This window comes from Populus euphratica, unplaced genomic scaffold (assembly GCF_000495115.2).
Source record: "Populus euphratica unplaced genomic scaffold, PopEup_1.0 scaffold176.1, whole genome shotgun sequence".
NCBI classification, from domain to species: Eukaryota; Viridiplantae; Streptophyta; class Magnoliopsida; order Malpighiales; family Salicaceae; genus Populus; species Populus euphratica.
Window position 1 is genome coordinate 44247 of NW_011500058.1, and position 20869 is coordinate 65115.

The 20869-nt window shown below is 34.8% G+C and overlaps 4 protein-coding genes and 1 pseudogene across 8 annotated transcripts; 4 read left to right on the forward strand and 1 right to left on the reverse strand.

Moving 5' to 3' along the window:
* Positions 1 to 9: 9 nt before the first annotated feature.
* On the forward strand, positions 10 to 7992 carry LOC105107924 (kinesin KP1-like). 5 transcript variants are annotated; one of them, XM_011002020.1, is made up of 18 exons: positions 10 to 533; positions 901 to 1104; positions 2494 to 2657; positions 2963 to 3106; positions 3322 to 3681; positions 3867 to 3935; positions 4054 to 4281; positions 4393 to 4474; positions 4572 to 4667; positions 4740 to 4919; positions 5096 to 5202; positions 5289 to 5467; positions 5577 to 5741; positions 5818 to 6071; positions 6157 to 6320; positions 6410 to 6604; positions 6698 to 7401; positions 7527 to 7992. In XM_011002020.1, the coding sequence occupies exons 2-18, from the start codon at positions 954 to 956 to the stop codon at positions 7681 to 7683; spliced, it is 3399 nt and encodes a 1132-aa protein (XP_011000322.1). In that variant the 5' UTR covers positions 10 to 533; positions 901 to 953; the 3' UTR covers positions 7684 to 7992. The 5 variants fall into 5 exon arrangements, with proteins under 5 accessions (XP_011000322.1, XP_011000323.1, XP_011000321.1 ...); XM_011002021.1 differs by having other exon boundaries at positions 10 to 466; positions 869 to 1104; XM_011002019.1 differs by having other exon boundaries at positions 10 to 466.
* Positions 7993 to 8904: 912 nt separating this feature from the next.
* LOC105107926 (uncharacterized) lies at positions 8905 to 10120 on the forward strand. The gene is made up of 2 exons (XM_011002024.1): positions 8905 to 9301; positions 9517 to 10120. Exons 1-2 carry the CDS (start codon positions 9089 to 9091, stop codon positions 9928 to 9930), a joined length of 627 nt encoding a protein of 208 aa, XP_011000326.1. The 5' UTR covers positions 8905 to 9088; the 3' UTR covers positions 9931 to 10120.
* Positions 10121 to 11264: 1144 nt separating this feature from the next.
* On the forward strand, positions 11265 to 12630 carry LOC105107927 (sufE-like protein, chloroplastic). The gene has a single exon (XM_011002025.1). It carries the CDS (start codon positions 11321 to 11323, stop codon positions 12434 to 12436), a length of 1116 nt encoding a protein of 371 aa, XP_011000327.1. The 5' UTR covers positions 11265 to 11320; the 3' UTR covers positions 12437 to 12630.
* A 428-nt stretch (positions 12631 to 13058) lies between these two features.
* LOC105107929 (protein YLS9-like) lies at positions 13059 to 14122 on the reverse strand. Its single transcript, XM_011002027.1, has one exon. The coding sequence runs from the start codon at positions 14041 to 14043 to the stop codon at positions 13273 to 13275; it is 771 nt and encodes a 256-aa protein (XP_011000329.1). The 5' UTR covers positions 14044 to 14122; the 3' UTR covers positions 13059 to 13272.
* Positions 14123 to 14128: 6 nt separating this feature from the next.
* Positions 14129 to 17570, forward strand: LOC105107928 (uncharacterized protein At4g26485-like; annotated as a pseudogene).
* Positions 17571 to 20869: the final 3299 nt, after the last annotated feature.

The following is a 20869-nucleotide window of genomic DNA, read 5'->3' on the forward strand; positions in this document are numbered from 1 at the left end:
ATTTCCAACTCGAAACACTACTGTGCTTTTCCAAGTAAATGTTCACACTCACAGAGTCCATAAAATGGCAGTGATCAACACCATTAGTGAAACTGGGAGTTGGGAAAAGCAATTGCCCTCATTTCTTAAGGTAAATGAAGGCAAAAGTGTCAAAAAAGAGGGAGACTATAGAGTGCTAACGTTTCAATTTTGACGAGGTCTCTTCCTATTTTCTCCTCGTGAGCTTACAGGCCATCTCTTTCTCTAGTCTCTCTCTCACAAACATGTGGAGAAGGGGAAGCATTTAATGCCAATCTTATGTTATTTCTGAATTCTCTCTCATATATTCACTACACATGAGAACCTTGTTTCCCTCACCTTCCAATATATCTGGTTAGCTACATTGGAGGTGCTGCTCCGCATTTATATAGCTCAAACTCTTATGCAACCCGTTGAATTTTCTGAATTTGAAGAAGGCCATTTAAAGGTCTGTGCCCTGTAGAAACTGAACTTTTTCGCTTCTTCCTTGCAAAAGCTTGCTGCTTCTTTTATAGGTTGGTGGTGATGATCAAGTGTAGTTCTTGCAAGACTTCTTGTTTGTAGCTCCTCTCATTTCCATTTCTTTCTATGTAGCTTCTTGTGCCCATTCTCTCTCTCTCTCTCTCTCTCTATTAATCTTCTCTGTATCATTTCCAATTCTATTGGATTTTCTTTCTTTTTGAGCATTATATTTCTTACCAACATTTGTTTGTGTTAAATGTTCATGTTTTTGGTTTCTTAAAGAGCATTACATTAACTTCTTACCAAACCTACTGCTCTAATAAAGTTGGAATATTACGACTTTCTAGGTTTGAATCTCTAACCACCTTGTTTCAAATGTTCTGACCAGGTTTCTGTGCAATTTTATGTCTGTTTTCGCAGTGATAAGTAGTGTAGCTAGCATTTCCAGGTGAGAGTACTGATTAGGCATAAAGATGCCACACGAAACCAACCATGGCTCCCTTTTCACCTCTCCTTGCAAGAACTTGAGAGGGTTAAGAGGTTTGAGTCCCAGCAATGAGGCTTGTTACACTGATGAGATTATCAATGACCGCGAATTAGCTCAAAGAAAAGCTGAAGAAGCAGGTAAGAAATGCTAATCTTCCATGTTCTACCATTACAAATTTACACAGATTCTTCCTCCAATGTTGTCTCTTTTGCCTTTGATGGTCGTTCCTACACTTTTTTGCCAAAAACTTTGTTAAATTTTTAGTCCAATGTAATAAATTCTGAGTGGTCAAGTAATTATTTGCCTTTGCTTGAAAAAAGTTCGAATAAAAGATTGCGCAGCATATCATGATGAAAGGAAGAATGTGGGTGATCCCATAGAGTTGAAAATAAACTGGCATTCATCACTTTGTGTTGGAGTGGGTCCAAATTAGCCCTACCTGTGTTTTCGGTAGCCGAAAGAAGCTTTCATTATGGAAACAGACCTACCCTCATTGTCACCCATTTTCTGGTGTCAGCGATGGAACATTGCAATTAATCATAGCAGGCCCTAAACCATGGATCATTTCTTCGTTCATCGATGTTCTGTCATCATCTGAAACATTTCTTGTCTCGAAAACAAATGCGTAATTTGATGAACATTTAGGCCAGTGATAGTCTTCTGTATTTCAAAAGTTTTTTTTGAAAAAAAATCAATTAATTAATTTTAAATTAATATTTTTTTTTATATTTTTAAATTATTTTGATGCATTAATATTAAAAATAATTTTTTAAAATTAAAAATATTATTTTAATTAAAAAATATTTTAAATAGGTTAGTACTAGATTTTAGAAGGTTTGCTTTGTGAACTGCGAAGAATTATGACATGTTCGAGGATGCTGACAAAAACCCTGCCCGTAGCAAATTCTGATGTCTAGGACTGTACATAAAAAGGCAAGGTTTGTAGTGGTAAAAGAAAAACCCACCAAGATTTAATGTATAAATTGTGTACTTTAACAACACAAGAAAATAATAACACAAAGAAAAAGATAAAGTTGGTTGAATACCTATTTTATTACTATTTTTTATAATATATTTTGTTTTTTTAAAGAGATTTATGATTTTTTAAATGAGTCAGAAACAGACCTATACTATAGTAGAAAAATCAAAATCCTAAGATAAATAGAAAAGTCAATATAAAATCTGAAATTAAGCTTAAAATAAAAAAATAATAAGGAAAATAATGAAAGTGGCTCAAATGACATCTTCCCAAGTCTAATTGGAGGGTATTTCAAAGCTCAAATGGTTTTAGCCAGCCGACCTCGCTATACAACATGACATATACTTAAAATCATTTTTGATGTTCTGTTAAGAACGATAATTCAAAAGAAACAAATAAAATAAAAAGAAAGTTATTGGCAGATTTTTTACATTATTTCCCATTTGTGGATTAATGGATTTGAATTCGGTGCGAGTTAGTTTAGAAATCTAAGTGCAAAAATAAGCTTGGGAATTTTACTGCAATATCTATTGTTCATGGGTCTCAGCTTCGAGGAGGTACCAAGCAGCAGATTGGCTGATGCAGATGTACAAGGGGGCATCAAGAACCCTGCCCAAAGAACCCTCAGAGGAAGAGTTTTGCCTTGCTCTAAGAAATGGCCTCATTCTCTGCAATGTCCTCAATAAAGTCAACCCTGGTGCTGTTCTCAAAGTACATGCTTCTTCAAACCCTTCTTTTTGTGTCAGTAATTGTCAAGTGCAGAAACTTTTTTACTTGATAGAAGCTTGCAGTGTTAGCATTAGGTTATTAGCATTCGTGAATGAAACTGATGTTCTATTTCTGCTATGACAAAAAGGTAAATGCTGGCTTCTGGGTGCATAATTCTAGTCAGGACCTGACAGTTTCTATAACTTAGATATGAGTTAACAATATTCTGTTGGCATAATTGTAATAAGAATTTTCTTGTTCATTCTAATAATAATGGTAGCTTTGATTCATCTCTGAAATTGAAATAGGTGGTCGAAAATCCGAATCTCACAGTGCAGTCTACGGAAGGAGCAGCACAGTCTGCGATTCAGTACTTCGAGAACATGAGGAATTTTTTGGTGGCTGTTAAAGATATGAAGCTTTTGACTTTTGAAGCATCTGACTTGGAGAAGGTCTGAAATCTTCCCTAAATATATAATGTAGAAAGGTTTATGTGCAATGGAATTTGCTAATCAAGTTCTAGTTTTCCACATCTCTTCTAGTCCAAGTGTAGTTCAGAGTTCAGACAATAACGGTGTAATTCTATCTTCTAACATCTGTTGCGCTTTATTTGCTGTCCTCTGCCTTTGATAGTGAAGCATTTTTGTGTTTGAAATCTTGGATACAGGGAGGCTCGTCGAGTAAGGTTGTAGATTGCATTCTCTGTCTGAAAGGATATTATGAATGGAAGCAGGCTGGTGGAATTGGTGTATGGAGATATGGAGGGCTTATTAAGATCGAATCATTCCAGAAGGGATCGCCATCTTCTCTGGTCGGCAGCGAAAGTGCTGATGAGTCTATTGATGAATCTCAATCATCACAATATGAACAAATACTAGAGTTTCTTCATCTTTCCAGTGAGTTCTCAATTGAAGAAACCAAAACTGCCAATGCTCTGGCCTTTCTATTCGATCATTTTGGACTCAGACTTCTACAAGCTTACCTTCAGGAGATCAATGAGATTGAAGAGCTGCCTTTGAATGGAATGGTAGGTAAGACCCTTTCGAGTTTGTGTTACATAAGTGTACAATGGTACTAAGCAGACCTGAGCACAAGGTACCTAATATGGGAATGAAATCCAACAATGGGAATCGAAAACTTGACAGCTTGTTGCCACTCAATACTATCACTAGAAGGAATCTGATATATGATTATATGGGTGAAAAATCGCAGGTAATAGATACTTTGCTCGGGAAGGCAGTTAAAGATTTCTCAGCATTGCTTTTTTCTCAGGGCACACAGGTAATAAGAGTTCCAGAGTCTCACTGAGTATTCTCTCCAAGTGATCTCCTAAGATCAATATATTACTAATCCAGTGTTCCTGCTAAGTAATATAGTCTCCTTTTACCACTACTTGCAGCTTGGACTATTTCTGAAGAAAATTTTGAAGGGTGATATCGGTTCCCTATCTAAAAATGAATTCATAGAAACCATTTCCCAATATCTTAGACAAAGAGCTAGTTTGGCTTCAAGTGATTTCTCCAAGTTTTGCATCTGTGGTGGCAAAAGAGAAACTATTCAGCAAACTACTGTTAGTACCTCTTCCGGTCACACGGAAGTAATTGATCTTCATCAGAAACAGCTTGAGGTTTGAATGTCAGCCCATCAGAAGTTTATTCCCTTGGTCTTTTTATCGACGACAATCTACTTACATTACATAATATGTCTTTGTTTATATTGACATGATTGTTACTTTCAGGATCTGAGATTTTATTACAAAGAAATGAGGCGACAAGTGAAACAAATTCAAGCAGATTGGGAAGAAGAAGTCAGCAGCCTTGGTCAGAATACTAAAATTTCTAATAATATTCAGTGAATTTTCCTTGTCTATTTAGAATGGTTTGTTAGGCCTTTAAACATTTTGATTTTGTGTCTCAGAACAACATATCAGGGATCTTGAAGTAGCATCTTCTTCTTGTCACCAAGTTTTAGAGGAAAATCGCCAGCTTTACAATCAAGTACAAGACCTTAAAGGTGACCACTTCTTGTGACTTGTTCTAAGAACTTGAAACTTTATGCATTTTATGACATCTCTTTTTTGAGCAGGAACAATCAGGGTCTATTGTAGAGTCAGACCCTTCTTGCGGGGGCAATCGAATGGGCAATCTACTGTGGACTACATTGGAGAAAATGGAAATATCATGATTGTTAATCCTCTTAAGAATGGGAAAGAAGCAAGAAAGGTGTTTTCCTTCAACAAAGTATTTGGAACGAATGTTACTCAAGGTATGATCTCTTTCTTGTAGCTGCATTGTGAGATGGTGGTCGGTCTCACAAGTTTCTGTAACTCTTCACGGCGCAAACATTTGCGAATGGGCCTTTAAGAAGAATACAGGCAACATGCTTGCTTGTTTTCCCACAGGTTTTCTTAAATATTAATGACTTTTCATTTTCATTTGCAGACCAAATATATGCGGACACTCAACCATTGGTCCGGTCAGTTCTAGATGGCTATAATGTTTGCATCTTTGCATATGGACAAACCGGATCAGGGAAGACATATACAATGGTATGCCATTGATGTTTAGTTATGAGCTAACAATATTTTCAGCAATATCAATTATGCAATTCAAAGTTTTTGTTTGAATTTGACAGAGTGGCCCTGATTTGACTTCTGAACAAACATGGGGTGTGAACTATCGAGCTCTGCGCGACTTATTTCAGATTTCAACGACAAGGGGAGATGTCATTAGGTATGAAGTTGGAGTTCAAATGGTAGAAATATATAATGAACAAGTGAGAGACCTGTTAGTCAGTGATGGCTCCAACAGAAGATATCCTTCAAAACTGACTTTTACAGCATGATCATTGTCTATTAAAGTTTCATAAACTATCAGCTAAATTTCTTCATTGAAGAGTTGATTTTACCTCAACCATTCATACATTAGACATCCGTAACAATTCCCAGTTGAATGGGCTTAATGTACCTGACGCAAGCTGGGTTCCAGTTTCAAGTACACAAGATGTTCTTGATCTAATGAAAATCGGTCAAAGAAATCGTGCTGTCGGTGCAACTGCTTTAAACGAGCGAAGCAGTCGATCTCATAGGTAGGAACACATATTGCTAGCAGAATTTAAAATTCACTCTTCAAGTATTCATTGTAATGGTTCTTTTTTGCTGCAGTGTTTTGACAGTTCATGTCTATGGAAAAGAATTAGTTTCTGGATCAATTCTTAAAGGCTGCTTACACATGGTGGATTTAGCTGGAAGTGAAAGAGTGGATAAATCAGAAGCTGTTGGTGAGAGATTGAAAGAAGCTCAACATATTAATCGATCTCTCTCCGCTTTGGGAGATGTCATCTCTGCTCTTGCACAGAAGAGTCCACATGTTCCCTATAGAAACAGCAAGCTTACACAAGTTCTGCAGGATTCTTTAGGTGCTCATATGATCATAAGAAGCAAACTTTTCCTTTCAAATATTTTTGCTACTAATATCTTCTTATTGTTTCTTTCTATATTTAGGTGGGCATGCTAAAACACTAATGTTTGTACATATAAATCCTGAACTTAATTCTATTGGGGAGACAATTAGCACACTGAAGTTTGCTGAGAGAGTTGCATCCGTTGAACTTGGGGCAGCTAGATCGAACAAAGAAACTGGCGAAATCCGAGAGCTGAAAGAAGAGGTTTAATTTTCTTCTCTCATTTGTACATTCTTTTCTCGACTTATTTTAATTTTGGTGGAAATTCATTGTGATCATTTCTCCTTGTCTAGATATCAAGTCTCAAAGAGGCATTGGAGAGGAAGGAAGCTGAAATCGAGCAAATCAAAGGTGGCAGCACTAGAAGCCCAGCAGAATCTCAAAGAACAAGAGCGGTTTCTCCTTTCTATGTGCCAAGATATGGTACTAGTGCCAGCTTAAAACCCGAGACATCTCATAGGTCAATTGATGACTCAAGAAGCTCAGAGGTAAAACAAAACATGAGATTATTTCATTTGCTGCAATCTTTGAGTTGTTTCTATTCCTAAGGAATATCCTGAAGGGTTGATTTTGATTTTCAGGCTAGAAGTTGTTCTTCGGGTAAGCAAAGGAGATCAAGTTTTCCTTCGTCACTCGCAGACAAGGAAACATTACCAAGGATTCCTTTTCTAGGCGAAGAGAGGTTAGCAAGCTCCGCAAAACGAAGATCACCATCCCCTCCCGTTAGGAGATCAACCTCAACAGATAGAGGAGCCCTCAGTAGAAGCAGGGTCAAGGAGAGAGTTGAGAATCAACCAGTTGCAAGAGTACCCTTTCCAGCTATAGTGCCTGTCAACAAATCCATAGCTGCAATTCCAGTGATCCCATCAGCAGATAACAGCTCAAAAGGTCCATATATAGGCTCACAAGAAGCGCTGAAGCAGGATAACATCTCCAAAGCATTCTATAACCTCCAAAAGGTTAGCACCAGGAAATTTTACCCGGAACACGAAGAGGAGCAGCGTAGGCAAGCTCTTAATATAAGACAAGGAGGCATTAAAAAAAGCAAAAATGAAAGCAAAGTTAAGGCGAAGCATCAAATGCCAGCAAAGTTCCACGAGGTTGATGTTGGGACAACAATGCTCTCTGACATAGATGCCGGTGAAAAGATAGAGGATCCGCGAAAGAGTGACTCTTCTGAGCCAGAAAACGAGCGTTTGCTTCCCGTGTCTCCAACAATAGGTGCTTTAATGGTGAAGAAGCTTCAGATGAATTTCTCGAAGAACTCACAGAATGTTGAACCAAGGTATGATTCAAACTGTTCTTTTTGAAGCCTTATCACGGAGATGTTTCTCTTCCTTCACCCGTGAATCTTGGTATATTTATCTATATGCTTGTGTTAACAATAGTAGAAATGCCGATGACTTGCAGAGCTATTCAAGTTGTGGAACCCTTATTGGCCGGCAAACTTGAAAATAAACTTCCAAACAACGTAACTCATAATGCGAAAGATGCCGGAAACACATCCATGCCTGAATTCAGAAGGAGTCGATCTACTCCTCGTGGAAAGTTTACAATCCTACCTTGAGACTAGACAGTATATAGCAATGAATATACTTCCACAAATATTTCCATATGTTGTATAGTGACTGTTCTTGTTTGGATACCTGGTTGCTTTCATCTTTCAAGAGATTTTAAGGCTGGTAGTCCAGATGACTGCCTTTCCACATATCCTAAAGCATGGCAAATTTTCCTGTAATTTACAAGTCATGGGTGCTATTGCTCAGCACTTGTGGATATATAGTTTCAATGTCTTCCGGTGATTACATGCGCTAGCTGATCATTTATAACACAAAGGATTTTATCGGTGTGAATTCATGGATAACCTATTCTATATAGTTAGTGTCTGCAAATAAAAACACTTCTCGCCTGGATCTGATTACAGTGAGAAACCCCCCAACCAGATTTGCCTGTTGCTATCCTTGCAACATGATGAGTAGTGGTACAAAGAAGCTCGAAAGCTAAATGTGGAGATCTAAGAATTTTGAGTAAATAATTTTTAAGAGCTTGAGACAAACGCAAAAACACTTGAATTCCATGGTTTCAACGCTTTCATGTTCATAAGGGCTTTGAGAAAGACCACTGTTTGAATGTTCTGTTCAATGCTTGGCACATAGCTGTGATTGATTTTGCTGCGCAACCTTGTGTTTTTTAAAATTTTATTTTTTTATTTAATGTTTTATTTGTTTTTGAATTGTTTTAATGTGTTAATATTGTATTTTTTTTTATTTTTAAAAATAACTTTAATCACTATTATAAAAAAAAAAGGTATGCTGTAGACTTATGGTCTATTATTTATTAAAATTTCATTGCCAAACATTAGTGCGCCATGATTAAATTAATCGATCGAGTAAATGGCTAGGTTGATTGATTCTCAAGCAATCTCGAATATATTCTTTATAGTCTAATAAAAAAACTATAATTCCCTGGCTAGCTAGGTTCAATTTTCTATAACCAAACATTGAAAATAAAATCAAAATGGAAAATTTCTATAAATTAATATTCTTGTGATTATTAAAATTTATTAATTATATTATTTAAATTTAATACTTGAGTTGGCATCAAACAAAATATTATTTATATCGAGATTATTAATTTATATATATATATATATATAGATAGATTAAAGAATGCTAGTCCTTTCTTTACCACTTTCTAGGGCTAGCACAAATCCACAAACAAATAAAGCTCGAAGAATATATGCGGAAAGGAAATATTCTTCCTTTTATCAACAGAAAAGGAAAAACTCGGCACTCCCTGGCAAAAACACCCTCCTGTACAGGAAAGATTCCAAAACAGGAAACAATTTCCAACTAGTGAAGGTGTCTATATATGCATATGCATGTGCTCGTGAGATGCTGTGAAACCCACACCCTTCCTCCTCGCGCACACATATTTGGTGCCCTAGCTAGTGAAGGTACGTGTGTGTGTCAATGGAAGCCACCACTGTTGCTCTCTGGGTTGAAAGAATTGCTTTCCTTTTGTTATCGTGCTTTACCAGCATCGAAAGTTGTGGCTTTGGCTGGGGGGCCGTGCTTGGTCTCTTGGCACTGTCTAACTTCCTGTTTAGGTGTGCCATGGAAGAAAAGGCTTCTGCAGTAAAGTTGAAGAAGTTCCATAAAAATCTCAAGAACTCTGACTCGAGGGTTAGTTCTCTTTTCTGATATTTGATTTTTACCGTACTTGAAAGATACTTTAATGTGTATTTTTAACATCAAAATATATGGAAAAACTCAAGAGTAATTATGAGTTTTACTCTTAAAACTATCTACAAAATCTTTGTAATTAATAATTATTTGCTTGTTTAGATTTTGTTTCTTTTATGCAGTTGAGGTTCTTACTAATAATTTACTCTCTCTAGATCAATATCGAGCGATATTCTGATGTCAAGAGCAACACCAACGAAGAAAAGAAAGCGGTTGATGAGGATGGAGTGAACAACAGAGCTACCTCTGGTGAAGGAGGAGAGGACCTAACCATGAAGTCTAAACTCTTTGAAATATTGAAGAAAGCCACAAATAATTGTGATGCAGAAAAGCTTTCATACAAATGGCAGGAAATGGTGGTGAACGAAGTGGAGGATGAATTCAAGCAATACCGAGCGCTCGGTGATGAAGAACTGAGGAAAGCAAGAGGAGGATGCGAGGAAGAATTCAAGAAGAAGCTGAAAATCAAGGAGGAAGAATTGGAAGCCAAGCATGACGAGGAGAGACGCAAATGGGAGAAAGAGAGGAAGATCTTGAAAGAAAGATATGAAATGATGCGATGGACATAGGCAGGTTCCCGAGATTTCATGCTAAATCATACACATAATATTTTATTCTTGCTCTAGTGCTCTAGGAAAAGTTGTGTAATGGCATATTTTTACTATATAGTATCTCCTGGCCATATTATATTAACAGAATTGGTGATTAACTACAGATTAATTTCTAATATAAAAGAAAAGGATGATGATATTATGAATATTTTTTTCTTAACTATATCATAAAATTTATTTCATGTAAATGTTGTACAATGACATGTTTTAACTATATAGTATCTCCCAACCACACACATAATAGTATTGGGAAATACTACTTTGATTTGCTAGCAATGTTATTATTGTTCAAAGCTTTTGGCTATATTAATTAGTTTGGAATTAAGCAGGCAGAAATTGCAATTATTATTAATGAGTGTTTTAATTACATGGTTTCATGGTATGCTCCAAAATATTTAGTTTATGTTTTTTTTTTTTTACATTAATGATAGTATGTAACATAAATCATAGCTTGATGCAAACTCTCTCATTTATATTAAAAAAATAATTATAGTATAAAATTTATATTTCTAATTCCATATAATGTTTTTGAAAATTTTTTAATTTATATATCTCTACTGTTAAAATAATTTTTAGTTTTTCATTTTTTTTTGATAAATCAAATCTTATATAGATTTTTTTTTTGTTTTTATAAACTTTTAATCTTATTACAACCAAACTAGAATATTGGTTAACTATTAGAAAGTATATGGCAATCCGGTGTATGATTTTTTTAAAAAATATTTTTTAATTAAAAATATATTAAAATAATTTTTAATTTTTTATTCTTTTAAATTAACACATTAAGAATATCCAAAAATATCTAAAAAATTAATTTAATATTTTTTAGACAAGAAAATAAATTAAAACTCTCTTTAAAAAATAAGTTTAACTTCACAAACAGAGTGGAATTGCTCAATCTTTGAATATTAAGATCCCTCTCAATTTCCTAGGGTAAAATCATATATTTGTTGAGGTGGTATTTGATATTGTTGTTTAACTACACTTTTAAATTATTTTAATTTTATTTTGTTTTTCAATTGATTAATTTTGATGTTTTAATTTAAATTAATTTGATGTGAATATATTAAAAATTAAATTTACAAAATAAAAAAATTATTTAAAAATATTTCCAAACAAAAATACACTTGCAAAACACCATTTACATAACTACAAACAGGTTAATCATTCAACACAAAAATTTCAAATTCGTAAATAAGTAAATAAATACAACAAAATATATTCCAAATAATAATAATAATAATAAACGATGCGTTTAGACCGCCCTCACAATATATTTATATCCTCTCCTCTTCTGTTTGTATTCTCTCTCTAGAAAGCTCTGCATCTCTCTCTTCGTTCTTCAACCATGTCTTCCACTTCTCTTCGCGTATTGACCACAAAAATCCCAAATTCTCTTCAGTTTACCAAAACCTCAGCCTCCTCCTTAAAACCCATGAATCTTTCCTTCTTTATCTTCTCGAAACCTGTATCTCTCCAAAAAATTCCTACAAAGACTCAACCTTTACTTGCTTCTTCATCATCAAGTTCTATGTCTTTGCAACCCATTGAAGAACTACCTCCAAAGCTTCAAGAAATTATCACGCTCTTTCAGTCAGTTCAAGAACCGAAAGCTAAGTATGAGCAGTTGCTTTTTTATGGCAAGAATTTGAAACCACTTGATAGTGAGTTTAAAACTAGGGAGAATAAGGTTGAAGGCTGTGTTTCTCAAGTTTGGGTTAGGGCTTATTTGGATTTTGAGAAGAATGTTGTCTTTGAAGCTGATTCTGATTCTGTTTTAACTAAGGGTCTTGCTGCTTTGCTTGTTCAAGGGCTTTCGGGCCGGCCAGTTAAGGAAGTTTTGAGGGTTTCTCCTGATTTTGCTCTTCTTCTTGGGTTGCAGCAGAGTTTGACACCGTCTAGGAATAATGGTTTTTTGAATATGTTGAAGTTGATGCAGAAGAAAGCACTTGAATTGTATTTGGAGGCTGAAAAGGGAAGCGGGGTTGTTCAAAGTTCGAATCTTGGTGGTGGTAATGGTGATAATGAGGGAAAGGTTGAAGATTTGGAATCAAATGGTGATGTTGGTGTTCAAACTTCTGGTGACAATTTTGTTAAGGGCTTGAGTTTTGATGGGAAAACTGATGGTGGTGAGACTTTGGGATTGGAGGGAAGTGAAGAGGGGTCGAATTCAGAGGGATTAGGGAGCAGGGGATTAAGGATCAGGGAGAAATTAGAGAAGGAGCTAAGTCCTTTTGAATTGGAGGTGGATGATATTTCATATCAGCATGCTGGGCATGCTGGTGTGAGAGGGAGTGATGGAGAGACGCATTTTAATGTGAAAGTTGTGTCAAAGGAGTTTGAAGGGAAGAGCTTGGTGAAGCGGCATAGGCTGATTTATAATTTGTTGCAAGAGGAGTTGCAGAATGGATTACATGCGTTGTCTATTGTGGCGAAGACGCCGGATGAAGTTGGTGAGAGGTGAAGGGGGGATGCAAATAGAGGTTCATTTTTCTTCTTTCATTTGTTTCTACAGCCGAGTTCTAAATATTGTCTCTAGCTTTCAGTTGTTAAAGACAATGTGATTAGTCAGAAAGTTTAAATTGTACTGACAATGATCTTTGAAATGATTGAATCAGTTGCATATTTTGAAATATTGAATGAATTTTGCTTACATGAGTTGGTTTTGATTTGTTTTCAGTGCATGCTGCTGCAAATGCCATTGATTGCGAGTTTTGATAGTTCATATTTGGTTTTAGTTATTGTTAATTTCTGAACAGGGAGATCAGCATAGGAAGAGTCCTTCTTTAATGAGTTCTGACAAAAATTGTGTGAAGTGCTTTGAATCCACTAAAGATATGTGAATTCCTGTGGCGAGGTGGTGAGGATTTTCAAATTTGAGAGAATAACCTGCTTTAATTTACTTGATCAAAGGTGGTTTAGTACATTTATTTTATTAAAATAGGTGTCTGAATATCAAACTTCTCAATATTATACACTCTATGTGCTTTATCCTTTCCTCTAGCATAATTTAATCTGGCATCTTGAGAAGTTATTTATGCTAGTTCACTTCATATGTTACCTCATCAAAAAGTTAGCCAGCAGAATTACCAAAACTCAAATATAAATTGAAATATTATCTGTGTTTGCTGAGCTTAAGGTTTCAAAATAACAACATTAGGGCTTAGATATTTACAATCTCTAAGAATTCTGTATGATCCATCGCACAAAGCTTATCAGACAATGTCTTAATAACAAAAATTCTAGCTAGGCATCGATCTGAACAAACCAGGAATAGAAAAATTAAGAATTTCATCTTCTTCACCTCTTTGTTCTGCAACTTCGGGCAACAATAACACCAGTGGGTGGGCCAGTCATCTCTATCTCACACCTCCCATGTAACCAGTATGAATAGTGGAGCAGACCCATGTTTGCTCTCACTTTAAAAGTTCCTCTTATGTTGTAGTTTACCTTGTTACTCTGCACCTGCTTTTGAAGTTCCACAGCAAGATTCTGGGGCAAATAGACCAAGCTTGATATGATATGAACTGATTCCAATCTTGTTTCCCTACTTCTTTGTGTGAAAGGCTGAAGAGCTTGGGTTCCTATAAGTCTGTCAGAAAAGTAGAGCTCTATATCCGCATACTCAAATCTTACATCAATTTTCTGATTTGGGTTGGAGAAGTTTGCAAGGAAGGTAAGATCCCCATTGAAATACTCTGGCGAATCGAAGTATATGCTATTTAGATTTGCATTGGGTATGTCAAACACTGGGTTTCTTGGCTTAATGACTAGGTAGATGATCAAAGTTGCTATTCCAAAGATGATCAGAACAAGGCTGAATATGAGGCATAGGATTGCGCCACACCATATAACTGGATTGGTACGGCGAGGTCGAGGATGTTTGAATATTGGTGGCTTGCTTACTTTCTTGCTGTCTGAATTTGATGTCTCTGCTGAAGAACTTTGTGGATTTCTGGCTTGCTTTGATATAACAATCTGATTGAGAGAGACCAGAAAGCTTCGCTTTTCTGGTGGTGGAGCTGCTTCCGTGGGCAGCGGCGAGGGTGGTGGAGGAGGGAGTGAAAGCATCTCTAGGTTTTTTGAAGGAAAAAACTTCTAAAGCAAGTTTTGTTGGAGAAGATGGAGATTAAAATTGTTTTTTCTTCAGGTATATTAGGATGTGGATTAAGTAAAGTTTTGGTAGTGGGCCAACATTTGTTTTTTGAGATTGGTGAAAGGATGTGTATGTGGATTTAAAGTTGGAAATCACAGCTGTTTTGGTTTGAATTGCCCTTTGCTTTTGAATATGCACTGCTGTATAAGAAATTGCCAAAGAAATGGTCACGCAAAAGGCTCAAGTTTCTAAACTGTTTCTTGAAGTACTTTTGTATATGGGACCTTTTAAGTTGGTGACCAATGATTCAAAATCCTACCGATCCAATGGCTATGATTTGGTTATGTTAAATTTAAGATAGTACGGGAATATGATATCAGCTCTGGACTGGAAAGTTAGACTGCATTAAGAAAACATTGAGTGGAAAGTTCAAAGATAAATGCCGTGATCTGACTAAGATAATGAAATCAATATTAGGAAAACTTAGCTTCTTCAAAGGCGGACCAAGCGGGACAGCAGTGGTATTTTGATAGCGCTGATTGTCATATTTATTTGCATGTGAAGATTATTTTGGTGCAGATCTGTAAACTTATTTCAATTGGCAAGTTTACATACCAGGGTCTGCATCCAAAAAGTGAATTTTGCTCATCTTCCCTTTCTTTAGCCCAGGCCACAAGCCCATGGCCAATGTGTAGTTTTCTGATACATTTTCCATGGGCTTATATGACCTAGGTTACAAATTTGGACTTGAAACAGGATAGCAGCTTCAGGTGCTCCTATAATAGTTTTTAGTCAAATCATTGATCATTGATTCATGTCCCTGTAGGAGAAGCAGTGTCCCACATAAAGCAGCAAACTTACATGTTCTTTTCCTTCCCAAACTACCCCTCTTTCGTCCACCGTCTCTAAAGATACCCTTCTTTAGCTCACTATCACATAAGCCCACCACTCTACTAAAGTTGGACTGCAGTGACAATTCATCTCGCCTATATGCTGATCATACACTGAATTTCTCAAAAAATCAGACTGTACTAAAGAGATTCCAATAATGGCTGATAAACAGGCAGTGAAACAAGTGGATATTTGAAAAGGAGAAGATAAGGGGAAATGGGAGAAACAATATCACCAGTCTACTAAAGTTGGACTGCAGTGACAATTCATCCTCTGAACTATATGCCGATCATACACTAAATTTCTAAAAAAAACATCAGACTGTCTTTACTAAAGAGAGACCAATAATGGCTGATAAACAGGCAGTGAAACAAGTGGATATTGGAAAAGGAGAAGATAGGGAGAAATGGGTGAAACATTATTCATCAAAACATCAGATACATGTTAGTTGGTGAAGGTGATTTCTCTTTCTCTTGGTGCTTGGCTCGCTCTTTTGGCTTTGGCTCTAAGATTGTCGCTTCCTCTCTTGACTCCTACGGTAATCTCTCTGTAGACCATTCTATGCTCTTTTATGCATTCGTAACATATATTTGGTACTGTTTATGCAATAAAGATTGCTAGTTCTTTATGCAGTTGAAGTTTACTTTTATTAATTATTTATCCCCAAGTACCAAACAGAGAGGCTTTATGGTTAGTCACATATAATGAATTTTATTACTCTAATTGATAAGTGTATTGAAAATGCTTTTCTGGAGAAAATCTAAACAATAGACCCTTTCTGTCGTTGCAGTTTCATGTCATAATGTGCTTGTTCTTGAGATAATGTGCTTTATCCTATTTGTTTTCATTTTTTTCCTCCTCTATTAGATGTCGTGATCCAGAAATACAAGAAAGCAAAATCAAATTTGGAATCTTTGAAGGAGTTAGGAGCATCTACATTATATGGAGTGGATGCAACAAAAATGAAGCATCACTTACCTTTGAGGATGCAGAAGTTTGATTGGATCATATTCAACTTTCCTCATGCTGGTTTTTATTTGAAGGAAGACAATAACTTTATGATTGAGTAAGCTATTTTCCTTCAGTACTCATCTTATTGGTGAAGTAGTCTTCTTTATTATAATGTGATTCTTTTCTATTCTTTGGGGCTTATAAGACATGGAAAGGTCATTAACTTGAAAATTTACGTATATGGCAATCTTACAGCCCTACTCTAGCTTAATAGCTGTTCTATATTCAGTACAAGCATAAATGTGCAATATTTTCTAACTTGACAGAGTCGAACTATGAAGTTTAAGACTTGATGGAGGTTAATTATAGCTTTTTGTGCCTAAAATTTCAACACTGTTGCCATTGGTTCATTCTAGCAAGGACTGTACTGCTGAATCTAATAAATAGAAGGGAAATTTCTTTCAAATGGTTAGATGTCATACAGGGTTAAGGAACTGACAGTGCATTAGACCTTCATGGATGTTGAATTCGTAGCAATTGTGAATGTTATATCATGTTCCCTGGAACATGAGAGTATCCAAATCCTGTGATATCTATAGTTGTTTGGTTCAATTAATCTCAAGATAACTGGACATACTTGTTATTGTTAACTGTTCTCTGGCATTATATCTTAGGATGCATAAGGAGCTTGTGGGAAACTTCTTTGGGAATGCAAATGAGATGTTACAAGCTTATGGGGAAATTCATGTAACCCACAAAACATCATCTCCATTCTGCCACTGGAATATTTTGGAACTTGCTCGGAGAAATTCTTTAGAATTTATTCAGCGTGATGATTTTAAGATGGAAGACTATCCAGGTTACAGCAATAAGAGAGAAGGTGATAGATGTGATCAGCCTTTCCCTTTGGGAGAGTGTAGTACTTTCAAATTCAGATCCTCCCATACTGATAACAAGATTTATGAAGTGATAAATAACTCAGATTCTGCACTCAAAAGATCTCGGCAGCTTCAGGGCAATCCAATGGAAATATGGAAACGTCAGAAAATCACATTTGATCAAGGAATTCCTCAGACAACTTTCAGCATGAATTCAAAAGATTTCTCAGACTACAGGCTGACACCTTTGGCTGTTGATGTCACGATGGAAGATGCTAGTCACTCATTTGGAACATGTGGCAGAGGTTTAACGCACTGGAGCAACTCTGTTAACGAAGTCCCAGTGTCTGAGTTTGGAAGGCACATGGTAAGGTTCCCGGAAATTTTCATGCTTGGAAATCTATGTACGTCCCACGGACTCCAGGGAATTAACAACCTTTTAGCAACGGGGACTCATCATCACAGTATCGAGAGATTGTACGCAGATATGGTCAGCACCCAGAGGGAGCAAGGGGGTTTATTTAATGTTTCTAGGGAGACTAGAGCACCGCTTTGTACATGATTGCTTGAAGATGTGAATAAAAAAAATGTCAGAGTAGTGGTAAAACCAGCCTTGCGCTCTTGGTTATGTTAATTAGTGTTCGTAACTCTGGCATTAGAAGTCAAGAGATGTGTGCGTGTGTGTGTGTGTATGCAGTTACCAGCTCATGCTTTTGGGCAACTATGTCTATCAGCTTTTAATGGTTTCAATTAATTATGGTGTCATGCTGCATTTTTCTTTATATTCCATTCCAGTTTCCAGTTCATCATCTTCAAAAGTGATGCGTACTTGATCAACTGGATTGCAGAAGGAACGCTCATAAGAGTCATGCATTCCAGATGTTGAAACATGAAATCATTGATGGTTTGTGAACAGAACGTTGTTTATGCCTTCACTGGATTGATGGTCTGCGCACTGCCACGATCATGATCAATATTTTAAAACCTTGAAAAGAAAGAAAGAAATGATATTGTTTTAAAAAAGTTGAGAGAGATTCTATAATTGAGAAATTTTAATTAATTTGATAATAAGAATAAAAATATAAATAATTACAATAAAATGTAAATGAAAAAAAATATTGTTTTAAACAAAGTGGAGTAAACACGAGAAATTTATAATTTGAATATAAGATTTATCAAGATTATATGTTCATTAGTGACCCACATTACAAAGTCGAGATAATTCGATATAAAAAGAAATTGATGATAAATAAAAGTGAAATTGTAAAAATTAAAAAATAAATATAAATTAAGATATTTAATAGAACAAAGATAAATATAAATTAAGATATTTAATAGAGCAATACAAGTTATTTATTTGATTGTGTTTAATGAATTTATCAATTAAAATCAATTTGTAATAAAAATTGATAAACACATAATTTTTTTTGAATAAGATAAAATAAAAAACAAAATATTATGTAAGATTGCATATATTAAAAATATCATAAATAATAAAAATTTTAATTTATCAAAATAATTTTAATTTATATGAAATACATAAAAAAAATTACAAAAGAATCATATCAATCTCACAAAAAATTAGAGATACAAAAAATAATTATTATTTAAAAATGGCTAAATAAGCCAAAAACAAATTACATAGGAGGGATAGTCATTAAAAAAAAAAGCTTCAGAAACATTTGAAAAAACATAAAAAAAAGTATTAAATAGAAAAAAAAATGAAAAGTTTAGGATCGTGGGCCTTGAAGCCTAGGCCTATGCTCCTAAGCCTATAAATCTTTTTTTTTGTTAAAAGAAAAAGAAGAGATGAATATCTTTATTTTAAAAAAATAGATAGATAACATGTCGCCTCCTATGAAAAACTATATATTGTATATTAACATAGAATTCAGCCGCCACCATTATGGTGAAAAACTATATATTGTATATTAACATAAAATTCAGCCACCATTATAGGAGCTAAAAATTACATCTATGAGTTTTTTATAGGAAAAAACTTGATTTTCAATCATATAACACCTTTAAAATACCTTTAGAACACAAAAAAACCAACCTATCAACCCATTAAACCTAAAAAATAGTCAAACCCTTATTATTTATAATAATATTTTGGATATTTTTTTTTAAGTCTCAATGATATTTTATTTAGGGTTTTTGATTTGGGATTACCAAATTTCAATTAAGTCTCTATTCCTCCAATTTTTTTTATTTGTATTCATATTCACCTTCAAACTTTTAATTTCATGCAATTTAACCATTGACAAACTCAATCACCAACCCCTAAGTTGATTATTTTTTTATTTTGGTATTTGATTCTAAACTTATTTTGACCTTCAATTAATCAATAAATTTCAAATTTTTTCAATTTAGTGATTGATTGGGTCAATTTCAACCCATATATTAACGTGCCTCTTCTAATTTGATTCTTGATTTTGAATTTTTTCAATCAAGTCTCTAATTGCTTATTAAACTTCAATATTTATACGATTAAGTCCCTGACCTGACCAAATTAACTCTTAAAAATTACAATTCAACCCCTAGACTTTAATTTCTTCCAATTAAAGCCTATATTGACTTTAAAAATCAATTCTTGCAATTAAGTCCTCAATAAATTCAAATAAACCCCGAAATTTTAATTAATTCCTTAAACATCTAATTTTGAATTTTCATCTTCTAACTGAACTTTCTTTACTAATAGAGATTTTATTAGTTGAAAATAAACTGTTAAATTTTTTAATTTTGTATATTTGATCTTTCTTAATTAGTCTTTGACAATTTCTTTAGCATTCTAGTATACTTTTCTTATTGACAATTTCTTTAGCATTCTAGTATACTTTTTTTACTGATATATATATATATATTTGTTCCAATATTTTTTTGTTTTTTAATGTGGGCCCTAGAAATTGATAAAAACATAAACCACCAAATCAAAATGACAAAAAGAAAATTACTTAACCTAGATTTGGATTTTTAGACTATATGGAGACTTACAACAACTATCATAAAACTTTCCTCGTATAGTAAAACTTATTGGTATTTTAACCTCTTTCCTCGTATAGTAAAACTTATTGGTATTATTTTAACCTATTTAGTGGTCAGAATTACTAGTAATGAAGAGCTTTTTTTTTTTTGCTAAAACTCAGCGACTCTTCTCTTTTTTCCCATTAAAAAAACACTTAAGAATGAAAAAAAAATAAAGTTTGGTATCACAATAAATTTCTTAAAAGTAAAGAAACTGGTCACTTTATAGCAAAAAAGTAAAATGAGGGACTAAAATATGATTCACCAACAATTTTTTTTACTTCAGTCGCTTATTTTTCAATTCAACATTCCTCAAAAAATAATATATAATTGGATGCTGATTTGGGCTCAAAACAACTCAACTGTGCAAACAAGTTTGAGGATCAATTTCTTTTTAAAAACAAAATCACTGCTTTTAATTTGTGATGGCGTGAACAGTGTTTTTTGCTTGCAAAACTTGTCAGATGGAATATGGGACATCCTTTTCTGCACGAGCCATGTTCAAACTTCAAATATAGATATTGATGTGTTTTGCGCTTGCTCTTCATTCTTTCTGATGAAGCTATATATTAGTGCTTAACCAAGTATTGATAGATTAGCAAGAAATCTATTAATTTATGCTCCTAGAGTTAATTAGCTGTGGATATATTCGCTCTGTTCTCTCCATCTCCTCTACTGTGCTCCGCTTTGTTTCTGCCTCGAGATGCTTCGAGCGCTTTCTCTTTCCCTTCGTTCCCCTTCAACTATCAGGCGCATTCGCGGCGGTTTCTCCGCCTGGGTTCAGCAGTTTGGGGTGATTTTCCAGCGACCATGCATTCCGTCAAAAACAAAGGAATTACACCTGTCGCGGGGTCTACTTATGACAAAACGTGGGTCATCGATTACGAGTCAAGTTATTCCGAGTTAATTAATCTTCGGTTTCAAAAACATTTTCTTTTCGAAAAAAGTCTGAAGTTTTTTCAGAATGATTTTCTGCTCTGTTTAACACGGCGACAATGTACGTAGCCACTCACTGAGAAGATGAGGATCACAGAAAATGCTATGAAATTATCATCAG

Coding starts and splice junctions, on each gene's coding strand:
- LOC105107929 (XM_011002027.1), bottom strand. CDS start 14,043: ATGCTTTCACTCCCTCCTCCACCACCCTCGCCGCTGCCCACGGAAGCA.
- LOC105107927 (XM_011002025.1), top strand. CDS start 11,321: ATGTCTTCCACTTCTCTTCGCGTATTGACCACAAAAATCCCAAATTCT.
- LOC105107924 (XM_011002020.1), top strand. CDS start 954: ATGCCACACGAAACCAACCATGGCTCCCTTTTCACCTCTCCTTGCAAG. Junction 4,668..4,739: donor TCAAGTACAAGACCTTAAAG/GTGACCACTTCT, acceptor TTTTTTGAGCAG/GAACAATCAGGGTCTATTGT. Junction 5,742..5,817: donor CGAAGCAGTCGATCTCATAG/GTAGGAACACAT, acceptor TTTTTGCTGCAG/TGTTTTGACAGTTCATGTCT.
- LOC105107926 (XM_011002024.1), top strand. CDS start 9,089: ATGGAAGCCACCACTGTTGCTCTCTGGGTTGAAAGAATTGCTTTCCTT. Junction 9,302..9,516: donor TCAAGAACTCTGACTCGAGG/GTTAGTTCTCTT, acceptor TACTCTCTCTAG/ATCAATATCGAGCGATATTC.